Source organism: Vulpes lagopus, chromosome 2, assembly GCF_018345385.1.
Source record: "Vulpes lagopus strain Blue_001 chromosome 2, ASM1834538v1, whole genome shotgun sequence".
Taxonomy (NCBI): Eukaryota; Metazoa; Chordata; class Mammalia; order Carnivora; family Canidae; genus Vulpes; species Vulpes lagopus.
The window spans coordinates 171,851,655-171,878,221 of record NC_054825.1 but is presented as its reverse complement, the minus strand read 5'-3'; the positions used below and the strand labels follow the sequence as shown (position 1 = coordinate 171,878,221).

Genomic DNA, 26,567 nt, shown 5'->3' with positions numbered 1-26,567 from the left:
TATTAGTTTTCTTTACTGTCAGTTTTTATAAATCACTTCATTCTTGACAAAATGTTTACCAAACATATAAGTCTTTATCTTCTTATCCAAAATGTGTCAGTTATTCTTTCAAATAAAATTGGTGTCCATAAAAAGGGGGCTAATTCAGCTCACCACTCAATCATAAAAGCGCATTTCCTGGAAACAACTTGATACTTCAGCATGAAGGAAAACTTTATGTGCATTTTAATATCCTGGTTGTAATATGATAGTTCTGCAAGACATTACCATTGGGATAAATTGAGCAAAGAGCTCATGGGGTCTCTCTACATAGTTGTTTTTACAAATGGATGAATCTAAAATTATCTCAAAATAAGGGGCGCCTGAGTGGCTCGGTGGTTGAGCGTCTGCCTTCGGCTCAGAGCATGATCCCAGGATCCGGGATCAAGTCCCACATCGGGCTCCTTGCAGGGAGCCTGCTTCTCCCTCTGCCTAGGTCTCTGCCTCTCTCTCTGTGTGGCTTTCATGAAAAAATAAATAAACTCTTTAAAAAATAAATAAATAAAATAAAATAATCTCAAAATAAAACTATAATTTAAAAATCTTGTACTCAGGGTCAAGTTAACAAAACTAATTTTACCTGTTTTATGAAGAACATTTGTAAGTGGGAACTGGCCTGTTTTTACAAGTGTGTGGTGGTAAAGGACACAAGAACAGTTTAATAACACTGTCCCAATTCAAGCTAAAGGCACAGCAGATTTACCCTCCATTGCCTTTGTACAATCAGTGCAAATTTCAGCACAACAGAAAAGAGCAAATTATGTCTTAGTGTTATAATGAAATTTTTTTGACCATGTGGATCACATGAAAGGGCTCCCAAACATCCTCTAACCACATTCAGAGAAACACTGATACATAATAAGTTAAAATAGAATAGTTATATTAAAACTTACTGCCACCTCTTTTCTTTTTTTTTTTTTTCTTAAGTAATCTCTACATCCAACGTGGGGCTCAAACTCATGATCCCGAATCAAGAGACCCATGCTTTACCTGACTGAGCCAGCCAGGTGCCCCTGCCACCCCCTTTGAAACAGATTTCAATGGTGACTATAACAGGCTTATGGACTTGACATGATATTGTCTCATGCTGTTCATCATCTTTTCAAAATTTTCTCCATGCAGTATATAGTCTATTACTTAAAGCATAAGAGTGGTAGGATGGGCAGTGGTTGAGCTTGGGCATTTTTTTCTGTTTGTTTTAAACATCTAAAGCTATTATCTCAGGATATGAAATATGGGGCAATGGTAGATAGCTAGTCCAGATAGAGCAGGAAAAAAATAATAAAACCACAAGATTTTGAAGATCCACATATATGAATACCATCTGGTGCTTGTCTCCTAATCAGCTTCTAGGATGCACAGAGGTTTTAATGCTAGGCCCACATGGACAACTCAGGTTACCTGTTCCAATTTCGTCTCTTCTGAGAAGTTCTAAGCAGAGGATCTCATGAGGTTTAAGAATCAGTATAGGTGGGAAGCCTGGGTGGTTCAGTGGTTGAGCATTGGCCTTCAGCTCAGGGTGTGGTCCCAGAGTCCCAGGATCGAGTTCCACGTTGAGCTCCCTGCAAGGAGCCTGCTTCTCCCTCTGCATGTGTCTCTGCCTCTCTATGTGTCTCTGATTAATAAATAAAGTCTTTTTAAAAAATATTTATTTATTTTTATTTATGAGAGACACGAGAGAGAGAGAGAGAGAGAGGCAGAGACACAGGAGGAGGGAGAAGCAGGCTCCATGCTGGGAGCCCGATGTGGGACTCGATCCCGGGACTCCAGGATCGCGCCCTGGGCCAAAGGCAGGAGCCAAACCGCCGAGCCACGCAGGGATCCCCTAAACAAAGTCTTTAAAAAAAAAGGAATCAGTATAGGTGGGGACCAGGGAGGGCCAAATATGGGGCATCTTTCTAGCATTTCCAGTCTCTGTTTGGTTGCTGTTCTATATAAATGTCTCCCCAGGTTTGAGTCTCTTTGAATCTATTTGTATCTTCAGATATGAGTAGTGCTCTATTTTTTTGTTGTTGAGAATTTTATATAATTTAAGGCAAAATCGTTTGGATTTATAGACCAATTACATTGAAACTGAAATATTTCTTCTTAAAGTTAAAAAAAAAAACAGTGAAAGATACATATTTTCTTTGGGAATCCTTATTTTTGTGACATCATTTTTATAGAAAAGAATAATTATATTCTAAGATGCAAAGAGATTAAAACTCTAAAAGTATTTTTCTATTGAGAAGGAGAAATAATAGCAGGCCAGGATTTAACATGGGAAGGAATGAGAAGGGGAAGCCATGCCAGCTGCTCCATCTAGGATAGTATTTCCTAATTTTTCACCAGGTTCTGCACACTCCACTCAAACTTAGATTTTGAACAAAAACTAAGACTCCCACACCTTGGGGTGCCTGAGTTAGGTGAGCATGTGACTCTTAATCTCAGGATCATAAGTTCAAGCCCCATGTTAGGCATGGAGCCTACTTAAAATTAAAAAATAAAGTAAAATTTTATAAAATGTATGCACCTCATATTATTTGAACTACTATATATTATTTGATTTCCTAACTCTAACTTTGGATATTGAGACTTTAGGACCTATGTTTCTTTTTCCCTAAGTTGAGAGCCAATCACCCAAACACTGAATATTGTGCTATTTTCATAATAACTTGAAATTATGCTTCATTAACAAACAAAAAAAAAAGAAAGAAAGAAATTGTGTTTCATCACTTTATAAATACTCATATACAAGTGAGGTTTTTCCTATTTTTATATGGTTCTACTCTAAATACCTGTCCACAGATAAAAAGACATGTTATTATACAGTTTCTCAAAATCTCAAAATTCTACTTTCCAAATAAAACTCAGAATCATTTTGTCAAGTTCCATGAAAAAAAAAATTGGGCCTTGACTCAGAATTATAAATGAATTTGTGGGACACTGCCATTCTCAAAAAAACAGTACTCCCAACCAGAAAAATCATATATTTTATAATGGTTGGGAAGATTTAAACCAAAGAATTACCTGTGGGATATATTATGGCAATTCAAAGAAGAATAGAAAGTAATTTCATTTTCTATTTCTGTATATGTAAGGGTGTTTTCTTCATGAAAGCATATAATACATTTCTACACCAGTAAATAAAAATATCTTCAGTATGGACTCAACCTGGAAACAAAAGAGGGCCCCAGGAAACAAGCAAAAATGGATACCCCTTCCCAAAACCTAGAGCTAGGATAGTCACAATCTTTCTCACCAGTCAACCCTTTCCATAATAAAACCTTCTTCTACCCATGCAACATCTCTGTTCACATGAATTCACCATCTCCCAAACTCTCCCTGATGCTGACTTTGCTAGGTCATCTCTGGGAAACTAAATCAGCCATGGTTTCTGTCAAGTCTCTTGTTCTAAAAATATAAGACAGACATTAAGAGATGCTCTCTAGTATTGCTGTTTCTCTAATATCAGGCTACTGTGTAAAGAGTGTTCAAGTGTTCTTGGAAGATGATAGAATGGTCTCCATTCCCTAATTTCAGCCTGCTTAGAAGTGCCCCCTCCAACAAGTTACCTGACAGATCTTCTCCCCAACAACCCATCATCCCCACTAGGAAAAGCCAGAGCTCCTGAAAATGAGCCAGCAGTTCTCCTTCACATGGATTGGAGATGTTGGCTTTTACTATTAGGCTCCTGAACACTCCTGTCACACATAAAATGTCTCTATTTTGGTGCCTGGCAATGGCTGACTTATTACTAAAGCCACAGCCCTAAGTGTGACTTTGGGCATCTCATGAAATAGGAGTCTTGGCTAAAGATTTCACTATACTTGTACATAGAAGATTCCTATCCTGGGTGTGTCCTCTGATGTCTGATGAGGTTTGATTTCCGACTAAAGCCTCGCTCACACTTCCTACAAATATAAGGCTTCTCTCCCGAATGTATCCTCTGATGTCGAATAAGGTGTGACTGCCGGCTGAAGCCTTGCCCACATTCCCTGCACACATGAGGCTTCCCCCCTGAGTGTGCCTTCTGGTGTGTGATGAGAGTTAACTTATCACAAAAGCCTTGCCCACACTCCCTGCACACAAAGGGTATACTACCTGAGTGTGCTCTCCTGTGCCTAAATAAGTTTGGTTTCTGGCTAAACCTTTTACCACACTCCCTGCATATGAAAGGCTTTTCCCCTGAATGTGTTCTCTGGTGTGCGATGAGGGTTGACTTATCATTAAAGCCTCGCCCACACTCCCTGCACACAAATGGCTTTTCCCCTGAATGTGTCCTCTGGTGTGTGATCAGGGTTGATTTCCGGGTAAAGCCTCGTCCACATTCCCTGCACACAAATGGCTTCTCCCCTGTGTGTGACCTCTGGTGTTTGTTGAGGTTTGACTTTAGGCTAAAGCGCTGCCCACACTCCAGGCATACATAAGGTTTAACCCCTGAGTGTGTTCTTTGATGTGTCTTGAGGTTTGATTTCCAGCTAAAATGGCGCCCACATTCTGTGCATATGTAAGGCTTCTCTCCTGTGTGGGTCCTTAAGTGTCTAATGAGGTGTGACTTCTGGCTAAAGCTCTGCTCACACTCCCTGCACACATAAGGTTTCTCTCCCGAATGTGTCCTCTTATGTCTGATGAGATGGGAATGCTGGCGAAAGCCATGCCCACACTCCCTGCAAACATAAGGCTTCTCCCCAGAGTGTGCCCTCTGGTGTGTGATAAGGTTTGACTTCAGGCTAAAGCTCTGCCCACATTCCTTGCACACATACGGCTTGACCCCTGAATGTGTCCTCTGATGTGTGAAGAGGTTTGATTTCCAAGTAAAGCCTCGTCCACACTCCTTGCACACATAAGGTTTCTCCCCTGAGTGTGTCCTCTGGTGTGTGATAAGGTTTGACTTCCAGGTAAAGCCTCGTCCACATTCCTTGCACACATAAGGGTTTTCCCCAGAGGGTATCCTCTGGTTTTTGATGAGGATTGACCTTTTGCTAAAGCTCTGTTTCCACTCAGTGTACATGTAAGGTGTCTCCCCCGCGTCCATCTTCTGGAGGCTGAGCAGTTTTGGCTCCTTCAAAAAGCCTAGCCCAAATTCCCCATTTTTGATTGCTCCAAATCCTGAGACTTCTACAACGTGCAACATTTTGTCTGTTTCCTCAAGGGCTGTCCTCTGGCCTAGGCTGGGCCCTAGGTCCATTACTGTGTTGTCTTGCTTGGACCTTACTGGCTGTCCTTGCAGTAGGCTGGAGAATACCTCTGAAGTGCTGCTTTTGCTTACACTTCTCCCCGACAAGAGCTTGGGGTCTTCTGCCTCTTGAATTTCTGTTTTGTCACTCAAGCAGGTCTGACCAAAGAGCTGCTTCGGCTGCTGTTTCTGATCTTCTGGATAGTGTTTCCCTGGATGGAGATGATTTCCTACATGTAAACTTGAGAAGAGCTGAGGCAGGTGACTGAACCACACATGCTGGCTGAGGCCTTGCTGACTAGTGAATGCCAGGGGGCAGTGGGGACAAAGCTGAAGGTTTAGCTTTGATCCTGCCGAAGAAACAATATTTTTAGTCAGACTAGCTATGGGTTGGGTTGCCTGTGCCATTTTGCTTTGCTCATTGGCTATTCACAATATATTTATATCACAACCTGTCTCCCACTCAGACATCCTTGCATCTATAAAAAGAACTATTTTTTAAAGATTTTATTTATTTATTCATGAGAGACACAGAGAGAGAGGCAGAGACATAGGCAGAGGGAGAAACAAGCTCCCTGAGGGGAGCCTGATGCAGGACCCAATCCCAAGACACTGGGATCACAACCCGAGCCAAAGGCAGACCCTCAACCACTGAGTCACTCAGGTGCCCCTAAAAAGAGCTATTTCTCATTTTACTTTATACACTATATTTTTAATTACAAGAATTAACAAACTTGTCAGGTAGGCCAAATTCAGCCCACAATCTGTTTGTTTTTTTTTTTTTTTTTTTTTTTATGGCCTACCAGGTAAACAACGGATTGTACCTTTCTAAGGAGTAAAGAAAGAAAGAGAAATAAATAAATATCCAATCAATGGGGCAATAGACTGCATGTGACCTGGAAAGCTTAAAATATTTACTGTGTGGCCCCTAATAGAAAAAGTTTTTGCAGCAGCACTTAAAATCTCCTGATCATATCAAAGGAAAGCAGGCTTACAAGGAGCAAATAAAAAGAGAGAGTGTCTTGACTGCTACGAGCATTTTAAATAATCCAATAGTGAAGGCGCGATACGAACATTTTGTTAAGGGTGAGAATCCTTTTGAAATTCAAGATCATTCTCAAGATCAACAAATAGAAGGAGATGAGGAAGAGGAAGAAAAAAATTGATGAACCTATTGAAGAAGAGGAGGAGGAGGAGGAAGAGGAGGAGGAAGTAGGGGAAGTAGAGGAAGCAGAAGAAGTGGAGGAAGCAGAGGAAGTGGGAGAAGGAGGAGGAGAAGAAGGAGTGGGAGACACAGAGGAAGCAGGGGACATAGAGGGAGTGGGGGAAGGAGAGGCAGTGGGGGAAGGAGAGGCAGTGGGGGAAGGAGAGGCAGTGGGGGAAGGAGAAGCAAAGGAAGAGCCTGTTAACTTCCCTGTTGACCAACCTGAAGAAAATTAAATATACGGTGTTAGTCAGATTTAAAAGAAGCTTTAAATTTCTCTAATATGGAAAAGGGTAAGAATTTTAATAGTTTAAAATATGAGAATTAACACCCATGTTGCATGCATTCCACACATTCAAATTTGTTTTATATAATTTCTAAATGTTTGCCATTTTGTTTAATAAAATGAAGGTAAGACTAAAAAAAAAAAAACTCTCAACACAACCTTGGCTGACTAGAAGACTGTTTTTGCAAAAGCAGGGGAGATGGATGGGAGCTGTGCACAAAACCCTGCCTGACACAGAGGCTATAACCAGATACAGAGTAAAAAACAGAGGGATCAGTGGACAGTAAAAAGCCAGACAAGACTTGGAAACTTATGTGAACTCTGAATGAGCTCCCTAACCCACATATTTATCCCCTGGCAGAGGTAGGAAGCCTGACTGGCTCAAAGTCTTTGAACACAACCTATTGTTAATTGTTGCAGATCACTAAGCTCTGCAGACACAAGGTTGAAATCAGGAAGCCAGGATTAAAAATACAAGAATAGAATAGCAAATCAAATGGAAACATCACCTTCCCAGAGAAAACATATTCCAGTATTTAGTCTAGAAAAGTTACTAAAAGTGGCAACAACAATATCTAGGCAGGAAACTTCATCAGCTACTAGAGGGCTACAACATAGTATCTAAAATATCCAGTTTCCAAAGAAACAGGAAAGCATGACCCATACTGAGAGAAAAAAAAAATGCAGACAATAGAAACTGTTGCTGGGTGGCCCAGATGTTGATTTACTGGGGGGGGGTTCAAAGCTGATATTATGAATATATTTAAAGAGCTAAAGGAAACATGTAAAAACTTAAAGTACAATAACTTAAATACAAAAATCTTGGGGATCCCTGGGTGGCGCAGCGGTTTGGCGCCTGCCTTTGACCCAGGGCGCGATCCTGGAGATCCGGGATCGAGTCCCACGTCAGGCTCCCGGTGCATGGAGCCTGCTTCTCCCTCTGCCTGTGTCTCTGCCTCTCTCTCTCTCTCTCTCTCTCTCTGTGACTATCATAAATAAATAAATAAATTTAAAAAAATCTCAATAGAAAGTAAAAACTATTAAAAGGAAACTCTGGAATTAAAAAGTAAAATAATCGAAATTACAAAATTACTAGGAAGATACAATAGCATATTTGAGTTTGCAACAGAACCAATGAAGTTGAAGATAAATCAATAGAAATTACCTAAACTGAAACACAGGTGAAGGTGAAACACAGCAAAGGTGCTTTTCTTTGCAAAGAAAAGCAAAGAGCCCCAGAAACCTGTGGAACACCATCATATAAACCAATCCATGCATAATGGGAATGCACAAAGGAAAAGACAAAGAGAGCAGAAAAAAATGTCTGAAGAAATAATAACTTAAAAGTCTGAAAACTGATATAAAACATTAGTCTGCAAATCAAAGAAGCTCAAAAAACTGCAAGAAAAACATAGAGAACCCCAGAGAAACACATCATGGTCAAGGTGTTGACAATCAGAAAAAAAGACAAAAGAGAAAAGTTTGAAAGCAGCAAAAGAAAAATGATTCAACATGCACAGGAGGAAACAATATGATTAGTGCTAACTTCTCATCAGAGACAATGGAGACAAAAAGGTGGTAGAATGATTTATTCAAAGGGCCGAAATAAAGGTGATAAAGCTACTAAGGAGGAATTCTATTCTCACGAAACTGTCCTTCAAAAATGAAATTGATACAGATATTCACAGATTAACGGGTACTCAGAGACTATCTGTTGCTAGCAAACATACCTTATAAGAAATATTAAATAAGTCTGTCGGGCTGAAGAGAAATGACACCAGACACTAACTCAAATTCACAGGAACAAATGAGGACCACCAAAACTGGGTAAAACTGGTAAGTATCTGGGTAAATATAACAGACTGCATATGTATATTTTTCTCCTTCCTTCTCTTAATTTCTCTGAAACGCATAAGATTATTAGAAAAGGATGTAACTATAACACCATATTACGGGCTTTATAATATATATTTTACTGAACTAAGTTAGTATTAATTAGATTATGCTACATTAGATGCATGTTTAATTCCTAGAGCTGAATTAAGAAAATAACTACAAAAATTATATATATGTGCCAAAAGGAAGGTAGGGGAATAAAAAACATGAAGCATATAGAGAACAAAGAGCAAAATGGCACTTAAATCATATCAATAACTATATTAAATATGAACAAACCAAATAGTCTAAACAAAAGACAAAAACTTCTTAGTTATACCATCCAAAAGCATGATCCATTCAAATTTTTGTTAAATTGAACATCACTGAAGTTTAAAACTTTTATGCTTGAAAAGACACCATGAAGACAATGAAAAGACAAGTCCCAGACTTGTGTTTTTTCTGAAACTTGATTTTATAGAGTTCAAAGTATGTGAAAACCATATATCTGATATAGGACTGTGTCTACAATATATGAAAAACTCTTACAACTCATAAAGAAGACAAAACAATCCAATTTAAAAATGGGCAAAAGAACTGAATAGCTATTCACTAAAGAGACATGTGAAGTGTTACTTGGCATATAAAAAGATCAATATGGGGCACTTAGGTGGCTCAGTGGGTCAAGCATCTGCCTTCGGCTCAGATCATGATCTCAGGGTCCTGGGATTGAGCCCCAAGTTAGGCTCCCAGCTCAGTAGGCGGTCTGCTTCTCCCTCTACTCCTCCCCCTTCTTGTGCTCTCCCTCTCTCTCAAATAAACAAAATCGTTTTTAAAAAATCATCATTAGTTATTAGGGAAATGCAAATTAAAACCACAATGAAATACCATACACCCACTAGAATATCTGTAATCAAAATTAAAGACAATTCCAAGTGCTGATAAGGATGTAAAGAAACACACTGCTAATAGAAAATATAAAAACAGAAAACAAAAATATAAAATAGAAATACTAATAGAAATGTAAAGCCGCTATGGAAAATAATTTTGCAGTTTCTTCAAAAGTTATATACAAATATATCACACAATCCAGAAATTTTACATCTACTGGTGTAAAATAGAGAGAACTCTATCCAAAAATAAAAATGTATGCCCACATTGAGACTGGTACATGATTGTTTTTAGCAGTGCTAGTCATAATAGCCAAAAAGTGGACACAACCCATATATTCATCAACCTGTGAATGGGTAAACAAAATGTGCTATGTCCATACAATGGAATTTTTAAAAAGATTTTATTTATTTATTCATAGAGACACACAGAGAGAGAGAGGGGGCAGAGGAACAGGCAGAGGGAGAAGCAGGCTCCATGCAGGGAGCCCGATGTGGGACTTGATCCAGGGTCCCCAGGATCACACCCCAGGCTGCAGGTGGTGCTAAACCACTGTGCCACCAGGGCTGCCCATACAATGGAATATTATATGGCAATAAAAATGAACAGATTACTGGGCCACCAGGGTGGCTCAGTTGGTTAAGCTTCTCACGCTTGACTTCAGCTCAGGTCATGATCTCAAGATCATGGGATCAGCCCTGCCTCCAGCTCTCTGCTGAGCATGGAGCCTGCTTGGGATTCTCCCTCTCTCTCTCTCTCTCCCCAGGCACACACATGAGCACTGTCTCTCAGAAAAGAAAAAAAGAAAAAAAGGAATGGATTACTGATACATGCCACAGCTTGGATGAACCTAAAAAATATTATGCCAGATACAAAAGACTATATATTTTATGATATCATGTATAGAATATGTCCAGCAACAGCAAATCTATAGAGACAGCATATCAAGGGGGTTCCCTAGAGCTCAGGTAGGAGGAGGGATAGATGCAAATGGGCATAACAGAGCTTTTGGGGATGACAGTATATTCAAAAGCTAAATGGAAGTAATGATCATACAACAAAAAACTTTTACCAAAAATAATGCAACTGTACACTTACAATAACTAGATTTTATGTATATAAGTTATATCTCAATGAAGTTGTTTAAAAACTGTAAGAATGCATATATTACATGTCAGTGTCCTAAAAGACAAAGAAAGATTATTGAAATGATCTATATTAAGGGAGATTAAATAGACATGACATATAAATGCACTACTGAAGCCCAGATTAGATCATTTTCTGGAGAGTAAAAAGACATTACTGCATCTGTTGACAAAATTATAATATGAGAAGTAGATATTAGATAAAATTACTGTATCAAAGTTAAATTGACTGAAGTTGATAACTTATGGCTAAATGAGAATACTGCCCTTCTTAGAAAACCTTTTAACAAACATGTACATATGAACCTACACACACACACACACACACACACACTTATACATAAGTATATACTATTTGGATATATATAACATATATATACATACATATTGAGAGGAGGGAAGGAAAAGGGAGAACATGCATATGATAACACATAAGCAAATATAAAATATTAATAGGTGATTTTATGATGCCATTTTATTTATTTTTTTAAGATTTTATTTTTATATAATCACTACACCCAACATGGGGCTCAAAATCACAACCCCAAGATCAAGACTTGCATGCTTTACTGAGCCAACCAGGTGCCCCTGATGCCATTTGATAATAACATATATGCCATATATATTTAGACATAAGTGTATTGTAGATGATATAAAGATGTTCTTTTTAAGATTTTATTTATTTATTCATGAGAGACATAGAGAGAGAGGCAGAGACATATACAGAGGGAGAAGCAGGCTCTATGCAAGGAGCCTGATGTGGGACTTGATCTCGGGACTCCAGGATCACACCCAGAGCCAAAGGCAGATGCTTAACCGCTGAGCCACCCAGGTGTCCCTAACGGTGTTCTTTGTACTATTTTTATTCTTGCAAATTTCCTGTAATTTTCAAGTAATTTCCAAATGTCAATTCAAAAACATATAAGATGAAACCTACTTCTGAAAATGGTAGCAGGTTGAATTGGTCACAGAATTTGTTTTCTGCAAAAAACCATGATAAAACTGGATACAATACAACAAATAATTACTTCAATTACTTCAAGTCACTGAAAACCTCCCAAAAGTAACCAGAAGTTGGTTGGAGTAGAGAGTTCACGCTAAAAAAAAAAAAAAAAAAAAAAAAAACCTGCAATAAAAAGTGGGGGGTAAGAATTTTTTTGTTGTTAAAAAGCACTCCCAACACTGTAACTACAGCAGTGGAGAAACAGTGGTAAATACCAGCCTTATGGGCTCAAGGTGCCACAAGTCAGGATTTAGAGGTGGAACAGAAGTTGCAAATATGTGTTAAGAATAGAAGGAAATGGGGAGCCTGGCTGACTCAGTCGGTGGAGGACATGACTCTTGGTCTTGAGGTTGTAAGTTCAAGCATCATGCTGGGTGTGGAGATTTCTTAAAAATAAAATCTTAAAAAAAAAGAAGAGAAGGAAATGTATAGTCTCAAATACTTATATTAGGAAAGAAGGAAGCCTAAAAAGTAATAATGGTAAGCATCCATCTCAAAAAATTGGAATAAGAATAGTAAAATAAGTCCAATGTAAGAATAGAAAGAAATATTAAATAGAAGTTCAGACATAATACATACAATAGATATGACCAACAAAGCAAAAAAGCAAAAAAAAAAAAAAAAAGGCAAAATAAACAGATGAAACAGTTGTCTATATGTAAAACTCCAAAGAATATACATAGGACAAATTATGGAATTAATTAAACCACTCATCAAGGTTGTGGTGTATATGATCATTATGATGAAATGAACTTTACTTACACATTTTAACAAAAAAAAATAGTTTTTAAAAACACAATTCTCAGGATGCCTGGGTGGCTCAGCAGTTGAGCGTCTGCCTTCAATTCAGGGCATGACCTCAGGGTCCGGGGATCAAGTCCCGCATCAGGCTCCCTGTGAGGACCCTGCCCCTCCCTCTGCCTCTGTCTCTGCCTCTCTCTGTGTGTCTCTCATGAATAAATAAATAAAATCTTTTAAAAAAATAAAAAATAGAAAAACCATAATTCTCAAGACAACAAAAAAAATAAGCCTATGTATAAATTTAAAGAAATATGTATATTTGCATTATAAATTATAAAACCTAGCAAGGAGTAGTATTAAAGATGTATTAATAAATAAGTGAAAGAAGACACCACACTAAGAGAAAGACCTAATATTGTGAAATATGTCAATTCTCTCCAAATTAATTATTAATACATATATATTAATGAATATATAAATTCAATGCAACTACAACAAAATCCTGACAAGATACTTTAAAATTTTATAAAATACTTTATAAAATGCTGATTGCAAAATCCCACTGGGCTAAAGCTACAAAGACAAGAATAAGACAGGAGGACTTACCCTACCAGACACTAAGACTTACTATAAATCTATAGGAAATTAGAACAGTCTGATATTGGTGCAAGATTAAGCAAATACAGCAATGGAACAAAACAGAGAGTTCAGACATTGATCCAGGCATGTAATGAAACCAAAATAGAAGAGGTGGCATTGTAAATTTGGGAAAGTGATGAATTATTCGGTGAATGGTGCCAAGTCTGATGGTGATACATTTAGAAATCTATAAAAATAGATCTGTATCTCTCAACACTCACAAAATCAATTCCAGACAGATTAAAGACCTAGGTGTGAAAAAAAAAAACAACAAACAAACAAACAAAAAAAGACCTAGGTGTGAAAAGCAAAAATATTTTCTAATTTAAAGAAGAAAATCTAAGTAATGTCTTCATGATCTTTCCAGAGAGAAGGACTTCTTAAATCAGACACACAGATACACACACACACACACACACACACACACACACACGTGACACAAGACAAGTTTGACAAATCCAAACACATTAAAATTTATGAAATTATTATGAAAGGTCATTAAAACTTTGGGTAAATTTCATAAGACTCTTGAAATGAAAGAGTACAGTGACGGGAAACAGATTAGTGGTGGCCAGGAGTTAAGGGGGAAAGGAGGATAACATGAAGGAGTTTCTTTGTAGTGGTGGAACATTCTGTATCCTTACAGTGGTGGCACTTATGTGAATCCATGTAAGTGAAAAAATTTCATGGTACTATACAACAACAACAATAAAAGAGTACATGTAAAAAATGATGAAATCTGAATCTAATTAAGGTCTGAAGCTGATGTAATAGTATTGTACCAATGTCAACTTCCTGGTTTTGAAATTGGAGAAAGCTTGGTAAAGAATAGATGGAAACTTTCCATATTATTTTTATAAACTGAGACTTCAAATTTTTAAAAAAGATTTTATTTATTTATTCATGAGACACACACAGAGAGAGAGAGAGAGAGAGGAACAGACATAGCCAGAGGGAGAAGCAGGCTCCATGCAGGGAGCCTGACGTGGGACTCAATCCTGAGTCTCCAGGATCACACCCTGGGCTGAAGGTAAACTGAGACTTCAATTATTTCAAAATTAAACAGCTTTTTATTTTATCTTTCTAAGATTTTACTAATCTATTTGAGAGACAGAGATAGCAAGAGAGAAAGTGTTAGCAGGTCTTTTTTTTTTTTTTTTTTTTTTTTTTTTTTTTTTTTTTTAGATCCCCCTTCTCCTGCATCTGAGAACGTGGGCACCTGTGGCAGATACTCAGCCCTGTTTTCCTCGCTTCCCTCTCTTCTCACATGGGCACAAAACCTGCACTCGAGCAAGAAAAAGCACCAGCTTCGACCATTTCGAAAGATAAGACGTAAGCCATGTTGGCTTGCAGGACGCTCGCTTGTAATACAAGGGACTGAAACGGAGTTTGCAATTATCTAAACTTACTTTTCTCCCTCCCGCAGTGAATATGGCCTTTAAAATATTCATGAAAGCTTGGGTGTTTTCCTGTTCTGTCTTTCCGCAGAAGTGATAACAGGAGATATTATGGGAGGACTCTGTAAATAATTGCAGATTACCCTGCTCATATGATGCAATTTCAGAGCTTTTTTGGTGCTGCAACAAGGAGGAAAGCACTTTATAGAAGTGAAACGTATGAAAATATATCTCATTCCCTCCCTTGGCATATAGCAGGTTCCCTACTGAGCAGAGAGCCCAACACAGGTCTAGATCGCAGGACCCTGGGATCATGACCCGACCCAAAGTCAGACATTTAACTGACTGAGCCACATAGGCACACTTAAGTAGCTTTTTAAAAAGCAGGTAGGCAGGGTATCCCTGGGTGGCTCAGTGGTTTAGCGCCTGCCTTTGGCCCAGGGAGCGATCCTGGAGTCCCGGGATCGAGTCTGAGTCCCACATGAGGCTCCTGGCATGAAGCCTGCTTCTCCCTCCTCCTGTGTCTCTGCCTCTCTCTCTCTATCATAAATAAATAAATAAATAAATAAATAAATAAATAAATAAATAAATAAATAAATCTTAAAAAAAAAAAAAAAAGGCAAGTAGGCAGCCCACAGACTGGAAGAAGATGGACACAATACATTGAGTGAACAGAGGAATAATTCCAGGATTTAAATACTTCTACAAATAAAGAAGAAAAAGAAAAGCAGGCAAAAGATCGGATCAGGCAATTCACAGAAGAGGAAACATCAAAACTAATCAACCTAAGAACATATAAAAAGACACTCAAACTCAATGCTAATCAAATTAAAACTAGTGTGAGAGGCCATTTCATACCCAAAGAATGGTCAGAAACATAAGCCTTTATTACAGCAGCTGTGCAAACCAATGAAACAACTGTTGAGAGCAATTTGGCATTGTCTAGGATGCTCTTTGACACAGCTACTCTACTCCTAGGCATGTATCTTAGAGAAACAAGTGCTTATATACCCAAGGATAGGTGTATTAGAATGTTTCTGGTTGCAATTTTTTAAAGATTTTATAAGAGAGAGAGAGAGCACACAAGCAGAAGGGGCAGAGGGAGAGAGAGAAGCAGGCTCCCCTCTGAACAGGGCTCAATCCCAGGACCCTGGGATCATGACCTGAGCCAAAGGTGGACAGAGGCATAACCGACTAAGCCACCTAGGTGCCCCTATAGTTGCATTCTTTATTTATTTATTTTTTAATTTTTATTTATTTATGATAGTCACAGAGAGAGAGAGAGAGAGGGGGGCAGAGACACAGGCAGAGGGAGAAGGCAGGCTCCATGCACCGGGAGCCTGATGTGGGATTCGATCCGGGGTCTCCAGGATCGCGCCCTGGGCCAAAGGCCGGCGCCAAACCGCTGCGCCACCCAGGGATCCCAGTTGCATTCTTTAATAGCCAAAATTGGTAAAAACACAGATGTCCAACAAAATAAAATATACAAATGAGGGATGCCAGGGTGGCTCAGCAATTGAGCATCTGCCTTCAGTTCAGGGAATGATCCTGGAGTCCTGGGATTGAGTCCCACACCGGGCTCCCTACATGGAACCTGCTTCTCCCTCTGCCTATGTCTCTGCCTCTCTCTCTCTTGGTGTCTCTCATGAATAAATAAACAAAATATTTTTTAAAAATAGATAAATGAATTGTATTACAATTATGCATATAATACAACAAATACTATATAGTATGAAAATGAATGAATCAGAACAACATATATCAATATGGGTTAATATTACAAACTCAGTGTCAGTGGAAAGAGCAAACTACAGGAGGATATACATAATACAACAATATTAATGAAAAGTTTAAAAATATGTCAAACAACACTATAGATGGTTGAGGGATTCTTACATATGAAGTAAAGCAAATGGCCATGCATAAGATTTATAAATCCCTAATTTTGAAAAAACAGTTCCGTTTGAGCAGGGGTGTGGGGAGGCAGGGGAAATAGAAACTTCAACTATTCAGGTAACATCTTATTTCTTAATCTGGGATGTTGGCTCCTGAGTACCTAGTTTTTTATTAATCATAGCTTCCTATAATCATAATTACTGAGTAATACATTTTTTAAACTATGGGAATTGGAAAGGTAGAAATAATCAATTATGTTTCACCTACAAGAAACTAGGAAGTATCTAAAGGGTGGCAGACTTAATGTCCAGAGGATAGATGTAGTTTTTAAGATCAAGAGAAGAGAAAGAAGCCCATGAATGAGGAAGGACTGAACATGATGAAGAAGGCAAGCCAAGTAAGAGGAAGGGAGGCTTCTTGGTGGAGGAAAGACACAAGGAAACCAAGAAAACCCCTCCCTCAATGGAAAATGATATTCTGGAAGGGAGGTCATGCCAGGCAGACTTATCAGTGACCTAGGAGGCCTGAGAAGAGTTTCTTTCCCATCATGAAAGATGCCCCCTCCTTCCCTATCTTCTAAGCTGTGGATGGTCCCACCTACCCTGTGTCACACTCACCTGGACAGAGGCCCAGTGGATGTTGTCTCTCCTCTATCCAAGGCTCTTCCCCTTGCTCCAGCTGAGAAATAAGTTTTGGTTTGGAAAACGGTATTTCTGCTCATGAGGAAAAAAAAAGGAGATTCTTGGTTATGGACTCAAGGGGCCATTTCATAACTCAGAGCCAAAATTCACAGGGAGACCCAAAGGGAGTACCAAAGGACCTATAACTGTGAACTCTCCACAGTAGAAGAGCTGAGTAAGTAAAGGTGACTCCAGTCAGATAAACAGCGTATTAATACTTGGTGAAGGAAAACCTAGGTTTCAAATAAAGCAAAAAGAGAGTCTAGGCCTTGAAAGAGGTTGGAAATGCAGTGTTATAGGCCACATGAGTAAATCTACCTGTTTTCAATTCTACTAAATTCAGATTTCCCCTATGAGAGAAGGTAAGTTATTGTTTCTAAGCCCAACCCTAGGACAAACCTGCTTCATGGGTAGCCCTTCCTTGTGATGTGTAGGAAATACACTGTGGGGCAGATTTTAAGGACCAAGGGAAGCCATCCTTACCTAGTGAGACCAGGTGGTTGTAGGTCTCCAGCATCACTTCCCTGTGCAGGGTCCTCTGAGCTGGGCTCAACAACCTCCACTCCTCCTGGGTGAAGTCCACAGCCACATCCCTGAATGCCACGAATGCCTTTAACACAAAATACAGCGCTGCTCATCCAGGAGTTTGCCTTGCTCACAGCTCAGGATGAGGAATCAAAAGGCTTCCCTGTGGGAGGTAGAGATAACTAAACCCTACTTTGGATCATGAATAAAAGGTAGCAGAAAATGCCACTCCAAATTATGCCATTTTGGCATTAGAATTATTTTGAGCTGACGGTATTGAGAAGAAGCAGACACAAGAAAAACTCTCTGTTCTTCCCCTATCTGCCTAAAAGCAGAACAAAAATTTGTGAAAGTATCTCCCCTCCCCTCTCTACCAGGAAGAAGAGAAGTTAATCCCTGGAAACAACTCTAGACCCTTATCAGCCAGGAGATGGCACCAAAGGAATCCACACAACAAACCTTACTAACTACCCCTCATCTTCCACCACAATTTGCTGCCCTCAAATCTCAAAATCCTTTTCCTTTGTCTTGTCACTTCTCTAAAAAGTTATTATTCTTTTGTTAAGATGCTATATGAGCCCAAGTTCTAACCACCCCCTTGAGTTACTCATCACTGAGTGCTTCCAGGGTGTATTTATGATGTAGGTATTAATAAACTTCTGTTTTTCTCTTGTTAATCTTTTGTTGGTCTAATTTACGGAGCCCTAGCCAATGAACCCAAAATAGTTAGAGGAAAAATGATTTTTTTTTCTTCCCCTACATGACATTAGAGCCAAGGGTTCAAAGACCACTATTCTTTCTCTATCCACCCAGCATTATTTATGCACCTATTACTGTGAACATCCTAGGCCAGCTGCTACAGAGGATGAAAGCAAAACACAAGTCCCTTCACACTGGGAGCTTTAAATCTAAGCAGAGAGAAGAGGAAGACATCACACACACAAAGTTAAACAGTAAAAACTAATCACTTTACTGAGCTTGAAGAATATTAGAGACTACCTGAAGGTCTAAGCATTTATGCCCCACATACTTGAAGCAGCTGAGTCTCTCGGGGGTGAGTACCCACCAATACGTATACTTCACAGCAGGATCCATTCCTCTCTTTTGCTTATACTTCCGGCCTAGTTGGGAAGGCTATGGACTCACATCACACTGTCCCCACCTAGAGTACCCTTCAGCAAATTAACTAACCTCTTGGCATTTCCATTTCTTCTGTGAACCAAGAAAAAAACAGTGCTTGTCAGCACAGGATTATGCTGAGGATCAAAGAAATTGCTAAATGTAAGGGCTTAAAGGGCTGTTGCACATGCTAAGTGCTCAGGGAGGACTTCCCTGGTCCTTCTGTAAAATTTCTTCTCAGAGGGAACCCTGGGTGGTGCAGCGGTTTAGCGCCTGCCTTTGGCCCAGGGCGCGATCCTGGAGACCTGGGATCGAATCCCACGTCGGGCTCCCAGTGCATGGAGCCTGCTTCTCCCTCTGCCTATGTCTCTGCATCTCTCTCTCTCTCTGTGTGTGACTATCATAAATAAATAAAAATTAAAAAAAATTCTTCTCAGGGTGCCTGGATGGCTCAGTGTTTGAGCATCTGCCTTTGGCTCAGGGCGTGATCCTGGGGGTCCTGGGATTGAGTCCCACATCAGGATCTCCACGAGGAGCCTGCTTCTCCCTCTGCCTATGTCTCTGCCTCCCTCTATCTCTCATGGATAAATAAGATCTTTTTTAAGTTTTTTAAAAAATAAATTAACAAAAGAGCATAATCTGGGACACCTGGGTGGCTCGATCAGTTGAGCATCTAACTCTTGGTTTTGGCTCAGGTCATGATCTCAGGATTGTGAGATCAAGCCTCACATCAGGCTGCATGCTCAGCAGGGATTCTCTCCCCCTCCCTCTGCCCTTTCCCCTGCTTGTGCACTTTTTCTTTTTCTCTCAAATGAATAAATAAATAATCTTTTTAATTTTTTATTATTTTTTAAAGATTTTATTTATTTATTCATAGGGACACAGAGAGAGAGGCAGAGATACAGGCAGAGGGAGAAGCAGGCTCCACGCAGAAAGCCCAACTCGGGACTCGATCCAGGGTCTCCAGGATCAGGCCCTGGGCTGCAGGCAGCGCTAAACCGCTGTGCCACCGGGGCTGCCCTCTTTTTAATTTTTTAAATTAAATTAAATTTATTTATTTGAGACAGAGAGATAGCAAGAGAGAGAGAGAGCATGATCTGGGGGGAGGGAGAAGCAGGCTCCCCAGTAAGCCAGGAGCCTAACGTGGGGTTCCAACCCAAGATCATGATCTTAATCGAAGGCAGGCCATTTAACTGACTGAGCCACCCAGGCACCGCAATAAATATTTTTTAGAAAAATATATTAAAACAGGATACAATCTGCAATTCACAGATAGGGTCAGTTTGAGCCATACGCAGCATTTTCTTTATATCATTTATATGTTGGATGATTTCACATGAAAATATCAACTTATGAGTCCTGTTGAAAAAAAAATCCATAAATCCGACCGATCACTCTGGGCTTTGCATTGCTGCAGGGGGCCACAGTTGGCTGAAGGTGACTTCACACTACGGGTCCATTAGCCCACGCATGTTATCAGCAGACTGCTGCAACTCCTACCTTACCTGTTTCATTTAGCTACCTACCTGGTCCCTTTGGTGATTTGATTTTGCATCCCTTCTCAGAACACCATCACTCCTTGAGTGATGATACTGTGTCTCGCAAAACTAATTCCATGCTGTGCCCTCTCAAGAGACCCTTCCCTAAATTTCCTATTCTCTATCAGCATAACTGTTCTACACTGGCTGTGGAATAGCCTTAAAACAGGACCTCACCTTGCCCCCCACCAATAGTAACTGCAATCCCAGAACCCGGCCCTCCATCAAAGTAATTAATTATAAACAAAGCACAGCCAGGATGAGTGAGAGCTATGGTTCTCACCCATCTCTAGCTGTAATTTAGAACTGGGGTGTTTTAAATTATGGATTTCTGGGTCTCACAACAAATCAATAAAATCAGACTCTCTGGAGATTCGGCTTTTAGGCTTTTAAAGGCCCCTAAGTCATGGTTTAAAATCACTAGGTCAGAGGAATATCAAGAGGGAGACATCATTGTAGGAGAGAGATCAAGAGGACCTGGGTGGCTCAGTTGGTTAAGCATCTGCCTTCAGCTCAGGTCATGATCTCAGGGTCTTGGGATAGAGCCCCAGGTCGGGCTCCCTGCTCAGCAGGGACTCTTTGATTCTCCCTCTCATTCTCCCTCTATGCTTTCCCTCTCTCAAAAAAATAAATAAAACCCCTTTAAAAGGGGGGTGGATAGAGAGATCAGAGCAAGTTTTATGAGAGAAAGGTATGATCTTGGTCTTGAAGGGCAGGAAGGATTTTGAAGGATCAAGGAGAAAAAACAGGGGTGGGCATTCCAGACAAAACATATGGCATGGTGGGATGTCTGGGTGGCTTAGCAGTTAAAGCATCTGCCTTCCACTCAGAGCGTGATCCTGGAGTCCCGGGATTGAGTCCCACATTGGGCTTCCTGCATGGAGTCTGCTTCTCCCTCTGCCTGTGTCTCTGCCTCTGTGTGTTTGTGTGTGTGTGTCTCATGAGTAAATGAATAAAATCTTAAAAAAAAAAAAAAAACTGCACCCTAATCAACTAGCTAATTACTCTCATGCATGGATGGTAATCCAGCCCCAAACTGCCAACTGACTGCAGCAACATGAGCAAGCCCAGGTGAAACCTACCAAATACCCATCTATGCCCAGCTCAAAATGCTTACCTATCAAAAATGTGCTAATAAATTACTTCTTTTTAAGTCAATAAGCTTTGGGGTGGTTTGTTGTGCAGCAAAGGCTAAGTGATATACTGATAAAGGAATGTTATGTTAGATGAAAAATACAACTAATATCATCCTTGAGGGCAGCCTGGGGGGCTCAGTGGTTTAGCACCGCCTTCAGCCCAGGGAGTGATCCTGGAAACCCAGGATCAAGTCCCACGTCGGGCTCCCTGCATGGAGCCTACTTCTCCCTCTGCCTGTGTCTCTGCCTGTGTCTCTCCTTCTCTTTCTCTCTTCTCTCTTTCTCTCTCTCTCTCTCTCCCTGACACAAATAAATAAAATCTTTAAAATAATAATAATAATAATATCATCCTGGAATTGCTATGATTGCTATGATGCTCACGCTGTCAGAAACTCCTTAGATTTGGCAAGCATTAGATTCAGTCCTCCCAGCTTTCTCTCACTCTGAGTATGAAGTCATTATATGGAAAAGAGTATAGATTGTCTTCCTTTCTCCAGCTGAGCTCCTAAAAAAATGAATCCATCTAAGTTAAAGGTGTATATGAAATGACATCACTGTGTTGGCAATAAATGCACTTTCAGAATTAATCATCAGAACATGGTATCAAGGGCAGCCTGGGTGGCTCAGCAGTTTAGCACTGCCTTCAGCCCAGGGTGTGATCCTGTAGACCTGGGATCGAGTCCCACATTGGGCTCTCTGCATGGAGCCTGTTTTTCCCTCTGCCTGCATCTGTGCCTCTCTCTCTCTTGTGTCTCTCATGAATAAATAAAAATCTTAAAAAAAAAAAAAAAAGAACATGGTATCAGAAACAAGTCAATACATTTGAAATGAGGAGTGTCTTGGGACACTTGGGTGGCTCAGTCGTTAAGCATCCAAATCTTGGTTTCCGCTCAGGTCATGATCTCAGGGTCACAAAATTGAGCCCTAAGTCAAGCTCCGTGCTAGGTGGGGAGTCTGCTTGAAAATATTCTCCCTCTGCCCCTCTCCCCCAAATAAATAAGTCTGAAATGAGGAGTGTCCTGAATATCTAAGACACTGTTATGAGCCACTGAAGGAGGGCTTCTGAGCACAAACGTGATGTTACTATAATGTTTGGAGAAAATGAGGAAGATAGAGACATGCAGTGGGTGGCCAAGGACCATGTCAACATGTGGAAATAAGCCAGGACTCTATTGCAAACATTCATGTGAGAAAAGAAAAAGATCTGTCCTGGCAGGTCTACCCTAACGATATAAAACTGCACAGTATAATGATAAAAACAAAATAAGAAAACTGTACAACATAAAGCAGACATCATGATGGAAGAAGAGGGCCTTGAAAATAGAAGAAACAATCAAAAGGATCAAATGTTTTAGAACAGGCAAAGTTCCAAAGCTCCAACTGGTGTGAATCCCTACTACTTCAAAATGGTCATTTCTACTCATCTTAGCATATTTTTGTTGTGCGGATACAGATCTATAAAAAACTTCATGCACAAAATTGATCATAGAAGCAAAATTTACAATAATTAAAATATTGGGAATAGTTAAATGTTCCTTCAAATTGGAAGGAACCCTCTTGTAATGTTGGTGGGAATGCAAGCTGGTGCAGCCACTGTGAAAGACAGTATGGAAGTTCCACAAAAAGTTAAAAATAGAACTACCCTATGATCCAGTAATCACACTACTGGGTATTTACCCAAAAAATACAAAAATATTCAAAGGGATACATACACCCCCATGTTTACAGCAGCATTATTTACAATAGCCAAATTATAGAAGCAGGCTAAGTGTTGATCAATAGATGAATGGAAAAAAAAAAAATAGATGAATGGATAAAGAAGATGTGATTTTATACATATAATGAAGTACTAGTCAATCATAAAAAAGAATGAAATATTGCCATTTGCAACAACATGGATGGAGCTAGAGTATAATACTAAGCAAAATAGAACCAAATACCATATGATTTCAGTCATATGTGGATTTTAAGATAAAACAAATAAGCAAAGGAGAAAAGAGAGAGAAACCAAGAAATAGAATCTGAACTATTGAGAAAAAACCCAGTGGTTACCAAGGGGAGGTGGGCAGTGGGATGGGTGAAATACATGGTGGAGATTAAGGCGTGTACTTGTGATGAGCACTAGGTGATATATGGAAGTGTTTAATCTGTATATTGGACACCTGAAACTAATATAACACTGTATGTTAACTATACTGAAATTAAAAAAATAAAAATAAAAATAACCCCCCAAATTGGGAAATAGTGGATGGGTTCATCCATTCAATGCACTATTATAGAACTCACTTCCAGTGGGTTAAGTGTGGCTGTTCCTCCACCTATAAAAAAAAAAAAAATAGGTCTGGGTAGAAATACTGACATTAGCTTTAATACACTGATTTTATCATTAAAGTCTGTCAAAATGTATATGTGTGTGTTTGTGTGTGTATATTAGTGTGTAAAATTAAACAAATCCCAATGGTAACAGAATCCCAAAATAAAATGGAAGACCCATAAGTGTGCAGGCTGTGCCTTTTCACATTAGTGAATGTCATCCATCAAGTATCCTGCACACAGCAGACATTCAGCAAGTTTGTTCAATGGAATCAGTGAAGAAATGCTAAGGATAGGAAACATCACGTGCCCCGCCAGCCCATCTCATTTGTTACAAATTCTAATTTATCCTCTCAGGCAAAAGTCTTTTTGCCAATGATACCTATATCCTACTGTATATTTGGGTTTTTTTTTTAAAGATTTTATTTATTTATTCATGAGAGACACAGTAAGAGAGGCAGAGACACAGGAAGAGGGAGGAGAAGCAGGCTCCACACAAGGAGCCGGATGGGGGACTCAATCCCGGGAATCCAGGATCATGCCCTGAGCCAAAGGAAGATGCTCAACTGCTGAGCCACCCAGGCGTCCTTGTATATTTGTTTAAATTGGTTTGTATAATTCAGATGTCATGCATATCAGAGTACATGGGTAGTTTACCCAACTCCCTGAGATACAGAGTTAATTATATGCACCAAATAACATATCAACACAAACAACAGAAACTCCTTTGTTACTTAGTTCCTTCAAATTTATTTAAGGCTGTCATTCCTCCACGCACTAAACATTTCATATGTGTCAGGTACACCTCTAGGCACAGAGGCTTCATCTTAAACAATTTATCCATTCAAATGCTTGTACCCTTTGACCAACTCTTCCATATTTGTTTTTAAGTTATTAGGGGCAGAAAAAAAAATCAGCTCACACAAATGTCTGGCTTTTCCCAGAAAATCCGAATGCCTTCCTAGTAACATAATGATCAGTGAAGAAAATACACTCAAAATATTCAATGTTGCCTTAGGAAATGTCCTGAATTAGGTTTATTATGCATTCTTGGTACTAACACTTTCAAATGGATGAAATACTAATGAGAAACAGAACTCTCAAAGATGTTCTGATAGTGTCCAGGAAATTGTAAATCTCTACCACCGAAGATCAGGATTAAGAATAAATCAGGTCTCAAAAAAAAAAAAAAAAAAAAAAAAAAAGAATAAATTGAGGTCTTATTTTGTTTAAATTTTCCTCTTTTTTTTTTTTTTTTTTTTTTTTTTTATAAGGACAGTCAAGGCAGATCTGAAATAACCAAATTGATGCATATCAGAAGTGATAGTAAACCAGCCTGGCAACTGTGTTGGTGCTCAATAAATGTTAATTACATTCAATTAAGTCAAGATCATCATAACCACCATTCACAGGGGTTAGAAAGTTTCCCCTTAAGTCCCTATACGTCCATGTCATTGATTTCCTTATGTTAAATTCCTTCTCAGCATCCTTCAAAACCTAGCTTATTCAAAAACAAAATCTACACTCCTCAGTCTGGCACTCAATCTAGCCACCCAGACTCGGAAGCGGAAAATGAAAATCCTTCAGGGGCCAGGTAGGTAACAAATGAGAGAGGCAGGCAAAATGTTAGCTGGTCAACGGTTCCAACCTCAGTTTGGAAGATACTGTGGCAAGTGCGGCAAATAAACTCAGCAGGACCGGTCCAAACGACGAAGGTACTGTTCGCTGCGAATTCCCTGACACCACAGTGCAGTTTATTTTCAGGCAATCCAGAATTTTTGGTGAAATCTCCCCATTGCCAGAAGCTGAAAATGCTCTCAATGTAAAATTCAGGTCAGACCATCAAGCTCCCCTCTGTTCCACGTGTCTGTATCTTCACCAGCACATATTTAAAAATCAACCTTAAGTAATTCCACTGGTGACTACAATCTTCCCACACTTGGCAAGGGCAGTGTGCCCAACCTCAGGCTAACCGTCCTTCCTGCTCTCCTCCCAGCCCTGCCAACTCTCCAACTTAACCAAATCCTCAGGGGCAGTTCAGACAGCCCTATTTCTTCTGGAAGCCCTCCCTAACGACTTCGGATCATAAGCATCCCTCCTGTCCCTGTCTTTCAATGCTTACCACTGGACAATCAAGCTTGGATGTTCCGGTATTTTTATTTCAACTGTCCCATGTGTGTTGTTTACAACTGACACTTTGAGGATGACTGAGGTATGGGTGGAGCAGAGAGGAATGCTAAAGGGGGGGTGGGGGGACTCCATGTGAGATGAACCACCACTCCTCCAGGAACAAGCGTGACCTTTGCTCAATACCAGCAAGGCAGGCTGCAGTGCAAGGAAAAGGATTGGATTCATCCTGTTGGCAGCCAACATGGAATGTGATGAAAATTCTCACCTCTTTTTTGGCTTTCAGAAGCCCCGTGGCCATTTTCCTGGTCTCCTGAATGCTCTCCCTGGAGAAGGGCAAAGTCTCAGAAGACAGATCTGGGGATCTGAAGAGAAAGAAGAGCGTGCCTAGATGGAAAAGCCCCTCCCCGGGAGTTAAGGCGGGGTCTGCTCCGGAGCCCCCCAACTGGGTGTTCGGTGTCACAGAAATCACGAGCACAACCCAATGCCCATCCAGAGCCCTGGTTCAGAGTGACCGAGCACCCTCAAGTCCAGCCCCAAGCCCTGGCCGGGAGCGGAGTCCATGTCCCCCACGGCAGAGGAGTAAGGGGCTGTCTCTAACTCTATGCTGGGATGAAAAGATAACGGCCTGGACGTGCCCACAGAAGAGCGCCCGAGTTCAGAGGCAGCCTGTGTCCCCACGAGTAAAACAGGGACAAGCAGAGGGACGTGCTGACTGGACGAGGCAATGACTCAAGGCACTCACGGAACGCGGGGCGCACGTTGCCAATCCTGAGGCTGAGGCTCGGGAATCAAGCGCAGAAGCGTGCAAGAGACTCGAAGAGGGAGGCCTAACCCGCCGCCAACCAGCGAGGG

At 40.1% G+C, this 26,567-nt stretch overlaps 1 protein-coding gene across 1 annotated transcript; it reads right to left on the bottom strand.

Moving 5' to 3' along the window:
- Positions 1 to 1,833: 1,833 nt before the first annotated feature.
- Positions 1,834 to 26,567, bottom strand: LOC121485460 (zinc finger protein 875-like). The gene is given in 6 exon segments (XM_041745859.1): positions 1,834 to 4,038; positions 4,040 to 5,547; positions 16,892 to 16,987; positions 17,438 to 17,564; positions 25,981 to 26,077; positions 26,458 to 26,567. Coding segments are annotated over 5 exon segments (1,992 nt in total). The 5' UTR covers positions 26,014 to 26,077; positions 26,458 to 26,567; the 3' UTR covers positions 1,834 to 3,810.